Below are 9,198 nucleotides of genomic sequence, written 5' to 3'. Positions count from 1 at the left end.
GGCAAGCCTAGGAGACCACACTTCCAGTTCCTGAGTGGTGGGAGCGTAGGTCCTGCCCCCCCAGCCTCTGACCTGAGCTCAAAATGAATGTTAGTCCCTGTGTCCCCATGTTTGTGCTCTCTCATGGGCTTAGTACTGGAATAAGCCCAGTGATGCTTCTGGCCCTGCCCAGCCTCCCCCCACGCACAGCAGAGGCCCAGGAGCCCCATTTCAGCTCAGTCTTCGGTCCTCAGCACCTCCCTGAGCTACATTTCAGGAGTGCTGATCTCTGCCTCTTCTGCCCCCAGGATGGACCTCAGACCCGCGCTGTTGGTACCTGTCTCCTGGGCAGGCCCCTCGGGCATGCCTTGTCGTATGTCACCAGCCCAGCTCCTTGCTGCTTCTGATGGGACCCTTGGCCTAGGTTGGGCTGTCAACAGACCACAATACCTGGCTGGTACCAGCAGCTTCTGCAGGAGGAGCTGCTCGTGTTGGGGGCCCACAACCACAGGCAATATGAACACAACCCACTTGAGTCACAGAGAAGGTCACAAAGGCAGTCATTCTGTAACACTGAGCCTCCTGCTTGTTCCTCAAAAACCACCACAAAAATCAGAATCATCTTTATTTGAATGTGTTTACAGATTCTGTTACTTCTACACTCCTTTTTCCCAAAAAACTTTCCAGTTTCAACAGAAAAGATGTTTAAATTACTTTCCAGTTCAGGTTCTCCCAAAACACTGGTTGGCTCGGAGTTGAACAGTATTTCACATTGGTGTGTTCGTAATGTTCATGGAAAAAGGAAGGGGCTATCTTGGACTTTTCAGGAGGCCAAACATCTCCCCCCACAAATGGAGTCTGTTCCTTCTGAAGCAAAGTAACAACTATCAGCTCACATGCACATCAAAACAAAGGTGGCTGCCAGGGGAAATATAAACAATTCCTCCTGGCAAGTTCATTAATTGATGAGTAGCTCCTGTGGAAACAGGTTCTTCTAAGAGGTACTCATGTTAAAATAGGTGGCAAAGTTGGACCTTCGTTAATTTTAAGGAACTACAAGTCCTTCACCTAAAACCTAAAGCATCTCAAAAATATAGCTTCTGTCTTCACCGTAAATGTCCAAAAGACAACCATCAACAAAAAAAAAGTATACCTTGGAAGTGAGGTGACTCCTTCTGTTATGAAAGTATTGAAATACATACGGCTAGAGCTAAGCAGCAGCAAAATTCAGTGCTGGGAGGGCATGCCAGAGGGTCAACCTGGCAAGTAGACTTCAAGGTGCTGACTTCAAATAATGGGCTCAGCAGCAGTATTTTCCTCTAAATATGTAAACAGGCACTATGTTTTTCCTTCAAGAAACTGTTAGTGAAATCAGGAAAACCGGTGGCAGAAAGGTCACTTTCCAGGAAAACAAACATCTGAAAATACAGTCACAGCTCAGCATCATTTTCTGTGTTGAGACCTAAACCTGAAAAAGACTGAGTCTTGGATGAACTACTTCCTGGAAAATTGAGGCCTATTTTTAGTACTGAGCACTGCATATAGGATTTTCCTTTCTGTGTATGTTGTTTCTGTGATATTTCTTCTCTATTCAGCTTTCTCCAAGGTGTTTTGTGGAGCACTAGTGATTCAGGTGGTATAACCAGATAAATAACTGAATTATTATCTTTATGAAGCAGAGATCTCTTTGTAATAAATGTACCTTGTAGTTTGATTTACAGCAAAATCCTCCTCCTCTTACTTCCCTGATGAGACCTACCTAAGTCAGTGAGACTAGTCATGATGATAAGATAATTAAGTTTTTAGTACAACTCTGGTTAGTGAGCAGAATGCAGTTCTGAAATAATGACTCTACTAGCTCCAGTCTGATACTCAAAAGGTGTTGATGACTTTGGTATTATTCTTAACATGTCCTGAGAAAAGTAATTTTTACGTTAAAGCTGTAAACACCACACAGGACACAATTTAAATCACTTTTTAAATTGAAGAATTGTTTGCAGAATGGCAAAGCTGCAGTTCAGCCAGCATAGCAGTGACACTTGCAAACTGACAGTCAAACTCCCCTACATTAAAAAGGAAAGATTTGCATGACTGTGTTTTAAAATGACAGGAGACAGGAATGGGAGTTTCTAAGCAAGTTAGACTAAAATTTTAAGAGTGAGGTGCCTAAAAATAGGCCTCTGAATGCATAGTTAGGCACTTACATAGAGGCTTCTTGATTTTCAGTTGTTCTGATCACCCAGAGCTCCCATTAACTTCAGGAGCAACTGTGGATACTCAGCTGTTCTAGAAATCAAGCCACCTTTCTTCGAGGGTCTAAATATGGATGTCTGTGCCCAAGTTTGGGGCGGGGGGAAAAAATGGTTTTTCCCACAGAGATATTTTATAAAGGAAAGTAACAGACAAGTTTCATTTTCTCAGTTTACAATGCTTAAAATTGAATCAACATAACAATTAATAGTACAACAATAGTATCTGGGGCAAAAAGTTTTGTCTGAGGTGAACGGAAAGCTACTCCAAAATTCTGTATCTCTTAATTAGTAATTTGAAACATTCCATAGATATTTCATATTCTGTAACTGCAAAGTATTACCAGACCACCTAAATCTTTTTCACAGTATTTCAGTGTTGCCATTAATAAGCTTTTCAGGTTGATCTGAGGAAGAATTTGCAAGATTAACTTTGCAAATCTGTAAGTATTAACTATTTAACTACTTCAGAATTACCATTTTTTCTGCTTCTGGATCAAGTACAACCAGCAGACTTGAGCATATTTTTAAATACTGTAAAATATGAAGAAGAGAGAATTAGGCCTTTAATTCTATCATATGCACTTGGTTGTCAGAAGACTTGTGAATGCTGTTTGCTTGAAGACTTTCTTTGTAAAAGTAATCCTGAGTTGATTTTATGTCTAAGCCATTGCCAGGTCATGCTGAAGTGCATAAGAGCCAGTCACATGGTAGAAAATCTGCAAGAAAAAAGAAAATTTATGATGGAATTATATATGACTATAAATCTGAAAGTGTCAAGGAAGTCACAAATTAAAGGCATGCCAGATGAAGATGATGAATATTTGTTTGTCTGTGTGTGTATGTGCATAAAATATGATGTAATATACCTTTATATACTTGTTTATAGGATCTGAACTAAGGGCTCTTGCTTGGAAAAAAAGAAAAAAAGGAAGATTCTTGTTGCTTTTAACTAAGTTTTCAAAAAGAGCCAGGCAGAAGACAATGCTTTATCTTCACTTTAATCTAATTTTGACTATTTCATTATTATTTTGTGATATTCCAAGCATTCAAAATTGTTTACGCTTTTACAGGGCTCATTTCAAACTATTCTTTTAACTGTACTGTCTTGAGGGTAGGGGAGTATTCTTCCCATTTTCTATGTTTGTCTGGGATTTTTTAAACACCTGGGTTTTTTTATTGAACATAGTGATTGGGACATTTTATCTCACACGGTTTTAGATGGCACAGTACAGCAGAGTTTTGGTAGTGACTGGGGCACACGTGCAATCCCTGGCAGATAAAAGGATGCCACCCGTAAGAAATCAGAGCAAACTGTGTGACACAGCCACTGGCTGTGTTGTACGACTCAGCAACGATGGCAGTGAAAACTAGAAAGCTCAAGCTGCTTTGTCACAACCAGGGACGTGATTTTAGGTCAAGAGTGAAGCAGAGGCAGTCTGGCAATGAAATAAGCCAAAATAATTCTCACTGCAGGAGTGAGCCAGGGGTTTTCAACAGTCATGAATATTCACCTGACATCTCTCAGCTGTTCTGTATTTCTGTTAGTGTTGCATGTATTTCTGACATGCCAGAATTTCAGTTACTAGAAAAGGGAACAGACTGACGTTTTTCCCTCCACAAATCCCCATGTGCTCCCATCAGCAGCAACAGCACAAGGATTCTCAAACTTTATTCTTGGCTAAAGCTAGTGTCACCTCATCTCCTGGGTTTAATGAACATGAAAGTGAAGTTCAGCAGCCCTAATGGTTTAGTAGCTCCTATGACACTATACTGTTCTCATTCATGCTGTATCTTTCAGCGCTGATACTCTGCACCAGTGAGGTAGGTCATAGGTAGACAAGTCAGAACCCTTCTTCCCACTGCACGTTCTGCATTATTTGTCTGCCAGGAAACATGGCGACCTGCCTGCACAAAAACCAAAGCAATCAGAAAAATCAGGCTTTGTAGGAGGCAATTGCTTTTCTTTGCCAGGAAATAATCAATATGTAAAAACTTCTCTATCAGCAGTACCATATGTAAGATGAGACACGACTTTCTACATAGCACAGAAATAAATTGTGAAAAGTTGTAGCACTTTGCAGTGATGCAACGGGTCTATGAGATATTTTAAGGGTCAGCTGAACTGGCATCAGCCAGGAGAGCAGGGGAGTGCACTACCACGCATTTGCAAAAGACTCTGCATATGCACAAACTGAGCCTCTTTGCTCACTGTGTTGCAAACCTGGCCTAGGCAATTGCCAGCTGCTGGAATATCAGAGTCTCAGATGTCTGTAGTAACAAGCCAAATTTGAAGAAATACTGGTCTGGAAGTGAACCTGTTGTTAATAATGAATCAGATATACATTCTATTATTTTTGAAACAGCACTGAAAATAATATTCAGGAAAAAAAAAAGTAAGCCAGCACATTTAGAAAGATTATCTTCTCTCTCCATTAAGCTGAACACAGTTAGCAACTAACCTGTTTCTCAATGTCTCCCAGCAAACTACTGGCACCCAGGCGAAAGAGCTCTGGTGTTAGCCATTCCACTCCCAGTTCCTCCTTCACCAGCATAAGCCAAGTAATAGCTTCTTTTGCCGTCCGAATGCCCCCAGCAGGTTTAAATCCAACCTTTATATAGAAAAACAGAAGTGCAATACACATTTTCATTCATCAGCAACCCTAGAAGAGCAATCAGCATTTCTACCCCTACAGTCTCAAAGTGCCTGTGGTGTATGTAACCACTCTACTCGGAAAGTACCTGACTGCAAACAGCATAAGCTCTGGACTAGAGCTGAGAGCTATCAAGCTTTGGCCAACACTGTGAAAGACAACATTTTCATCCTAAGGGATGGCAACTGAGAGAGTAACACTTCTGACCCCAGGGCATTTTCTCAGTAGCTGGATTTGAGGTCTAATGGGAGTGCTATGTCCATGGCACACATTAGGTCAAAGGATTTTGGCAGGACTTGGCATGTCTGCATATCGCTTACTGCCTATGTCACAATCTAATTCCAAATATATAACAACAAATATAAGTGTGATAACGTAACTAAAGATGCTGAAATAGAGCACGTGAGGTAAAGGGGGACATGTGGAGAGCAGCAAGAGATGGCTGTACTTTATAAAAAGCCTGTGCACCACAGTTATACATGACTGGGCTGTACGTTCAAACCTATCAGAGGCTTAACTTGCATGAAAATTTTCCAAATGGGAATTAAATTAAGTCTGTCTTTACCAAAAATCAAGTCTGGTGCTTCACAGGAACTACAAAACTTCACTCTCAGCATATGCTGGATGTTTTCAGTCACTTGATGGGAGATAAGTGTCATATTTATTCAGGTGAACTGTCATGTATGTAAAGACACACATGCCAAGAAAAACCTGTCTCTAAGGTAAAGCATGTCTTGAATCCCGTGATCAACCTGCTGTGCCAAGCCACATGCATCCATAATGCCAGTCTTTTGGTTACATGCCATTTAAACACACCTCATTCTGAAATAGAGCTTGTAACATGCAGCTGTCAAATCCCTCATCAAAAATTTTGTCACCCGCATTAGCCAAAATGTTGGCCTGAAGCAGCTTACTAAACTCTTGAAACACAAGGAGAATTAGGAAAAAGTATTTCTGCATTAAAATAACCCTGAACAATCTGTACAGTAACACACAGTGATTCTTTCTACATTTCCCTCTGCCATGAACCTTTACCTTGTGTGCTCCTTTCCCTGAGCCTCCTCCTGCAAGAATTATTGTTCCAATTTCTGTTTATAACTTCCTGAAACCTCACTGCATTGAACATTTCTTTCTACCTTATCGATACAACAGTGGGATCAAAAAGTATCTGTTTTTAAATGTGTTTGGTAATTTTTTATAGCAATTTCAGGACAAACAAACACAGAATAAATCCATCTCTCACAATGAAGCACTGTGATAACAGCATATTTTCAATAAGAACACTACCAGAAAAAGCTTGTTAAGTCCAAAACACAAAATCTGTGGTTTTGCGGATGGATGGATGGATGGATGGATGGGTGAGTGCATGCATATAACTCTTAACATTAGTTTTCCAAAAGAAATTTAAACCACAACAACTGGAAAAGCATCTTCTAGACAATAAATTAAAATAGTGGGCATGTGTTCTTCCTCAGGAAGAGAAACTCTAGTGAAATTCAAATTTTGACTTCTTCCTAGAGATACTACAGCTCTTTGAGATAATCTGTGGCAAAACCAAGTAAAATAGAGTTTATAAGAGAATTTAAAATACCATGCAGAATTCCTTCCCCGTTAGCAAATTCTGAAAGTTCTTTTCTCTGCAAAAAAGCTGACAATGACAAGCCTGTCTTTTCCTCCGTTTACCAGCTTTCCAAATGGCACATCTGACTGCCATAAAAACGCAAAAAGGAAGGGGGGTTGGAACTTAATTCAAGAGCAGTACAAAGTCCAGCTACCACTTTCCTGCTGTTTCACAGCATTTCATTATTTTGCTTAATAAGTTCGTCTTCTCAAAAATTTTCTCTTCACCTTATATTATTAAAAGTAATAAGTTTTTCTGGATTGGGGGTTTTCCCAACAGAAAAACCAATTTATGTATGCCCTTCAATAATGACAGGAAAAGATTACTTCCTATTATATTGCACACTTTCCATATCACCACCGCAGCTTATCATTCAATAAATGTTACTCTGCAACTTGTTCCTTTCCTCGAAGAAGTTTAATTTCTGTATTAACCTGTTTTTACCAGTCAACGCCTTGCTAGAAAGCATCCCTACAGCAGCAAAATTAGTTTGTTAAAGAAACCATTTAGAAATCTCTTGTCACTGATAATATTGTCTTCAGTTAATAAAAGCACATAAAGTCAGTTTACATCTAATTCACTGACACACACATGCACACAGACATAAGCACTCATTCTTAATAACATGTTTTATACCAGGAATGTATCCTTTTAAAGCAAAGGTGAATTCAACATTTATATCCAATTATAGGTACAAAGCTGTGTTAATGCAGCAGAGCCCAACCTCTGGCGCATAGCTTGTGTTGACAGTGCCAGTGCCAAGGTGAGTCACTCGGCCCCAGGGATCTGCCTCAGGCTGGCAGGAGTGATGCTCCCGCAGGAGCAAGGGTATCAGAGCTGCTCGAGTTGTTTTGTGGCAGAGAGAGACATGGGGAGGGGCGGGGGGGAGCGGCTGGAGAAGGGGGAGTGAGGATAGCCCAGCGATCCATGCTGGCCTCATCTAGACAATTAGAGAGAGCAGATGGACACATGCTGTCACGTGCTCCCCAAGCTCCAACAGCCCTTGAAGCCATCTCAGCCCCCATCCCACATCCTAACACTGTACTTTGAAAGGGCACCTGCAGAAGTCACAGAAGAGCAAGATGGAGAGGATGGAATGTTGACCCAAAAATAGGGAGAAGATTGGAACCAGAGTTACAGTTTCCTACCCTGAGGCTGCAGGTGAGGATAAAGCCCAATGCAGAACATCAGCATCAGATCTAAACAGCAGCTCCCACTTGCCTGTGGATAAAGGAGGGGAGAGGTGGCTTAAGCCTTCCTGGATAATGTTCTCCTTTCTCACTACTTCAGCACAAGAGGGATGCACAGATAGTTCATCACTGGCTTTGCCATATGCTCCCCCCTGCTCCTTGCATCCGCTGACCCCGCTTGACAGTGACCCAAGAGAGAAATGTTGTGTAGCAGGACATAATGTTCTTTTGGCTATAGTCTTTCACTCCCTCCATCCCAGACAACAGCATCCAACTGGATCTTGTCCCCTTGGAAAGGCCCTCTGGCAAGGGAGGAAAGAGCACAATTTGTCCTTTGAGTTGCCAGAATGAAGTTAGAAAATACAGTTGTGTACACTGGATAGACTTTTGATGGCTATACATTTGTATAGCTCCACTGAGATTTATGGGAGTAGAACAGTCGCTGTCAGCTTGAGATTTGCCTTGTTATCAATGGAGATGACCACTTAAGTACCTTAAAGGGTGAAACAAAAATCAAACCCAAATGCAGCAGGAGATGCATGGAGATTGCAAGAGCTTTTAGGGAATGAAGTGACAGTTACTGAAGGGAAGAAAGCCAAAAGTGCTGTCTTTTCTTTCTTTTTTTTAAAGTATACAGATATTAGAAAAATCAAATGAGGAATACAAGAGAGAAGTCCCATTACCTATTGCTTATATAGCCACAGAAGCTAATATATGTAGATTTATATGTTCTGCATTTTTAAACTATTAGCTTCTTATTTCCTTCTGAATGAGCCTGTCTGGTTAATCTTTACAAAGGTAGCAAGAATTACCTTGTTGCCAGTTTGCCAGTAGAATTCTTTAATGGCTCGCATCATGACTACTCCAACTGGAAAGGTCGCATTTTCCACCTCCTTTCCCGTAGACGTCTTTATAAAATCCGAACCTGAAAGGAAGTAAAAAGCTTTATGGTAGTTTTAGAACAAGAGCCACTCTGCACATACATGCTTTACACCCTCCAAAGATGTCCTCATGCTTCACAGCAATTACAAAGCATTCCTTCACATATACATCCCTGTGTGCCGGTGCCAACCTTGCTTTGGTCAAGGCTAGAGCAGGAGGATGAGACCCATCCAGTTTCAGAGCAAGTCAGACATCCCAACGGCAAAATTAACATCACGGCTATAAATTCTTTGCTCCAGCTACCAGACTAACAATCTCTTCAGGAAAGTCCAATATAATACATGTTCCTGTGTATATATACATTAATAGGAATGTGTCTGATCAACTACAACAATGGAAATTATCTCCTCCGAACAAATTTAGCAAATAAATCAACGTTTTAGTATTTCCACATGGATCTTTCCGAACAGAAACACTTCTCATCATTTTTTTTATTTTTCCTTTGCATCTAGTCTCACATTTGACAGTCTAGTATTGTATCTCTCATAGCTGTTTCAAGTGAAAGAAATCCCACATGTATTTACAAAACCAGCTGTGTAATACTGTAAACAGGGGAAAAACTC

General features: G+C 40.7%; 1 protein-coding gene across 1 annotated transcript; it reads right to left on the bottom strand.

The window, feature by feature from the left end:
* Positions 1–2,747: 2,747 nt before the first annotated feature.
* Positions 2,748–8,636, bottom strand: DERA (deoxyribose-phosphate aldolase (putative); the record flags this gene model as incomplete). The annotated part of the gene is made up of 3 exons (XM_009865336.1): positions 2,748–2,947; positions 4,691–4,840; positions 8,506–8,636. Coding segments are annotated over 3 exons (338 nt in total), but the record flags the coding sequence as incomplete, so codon positions are not given.
* Between the last annotated feature and the right edge of the window lie 562 nt (positions 8,637–9,198).

The sequence above is a fragment of the Apaloderma vittatum genome, unplaced genomic scaffold (assembly GCF_000703405.1).
Source record: "Apaloderma vittatum isolate BGI_N311 unplaced genomic scaffold, ASM70340v1 scaffold10252, whole genome shotgun sequence".
NCBI classification, from domain to species: domain Eukaryota; kingdom Metazoa; phylum Chordata; class Aves; order Trogoniformes; family Trogonidae; genus Apaloderma; species Apaloderma vittatum.
Note: the sequence above shows the minus strand (reverse complement) of the source record. Positions and strands in the feature narration are given on the sequence as shown.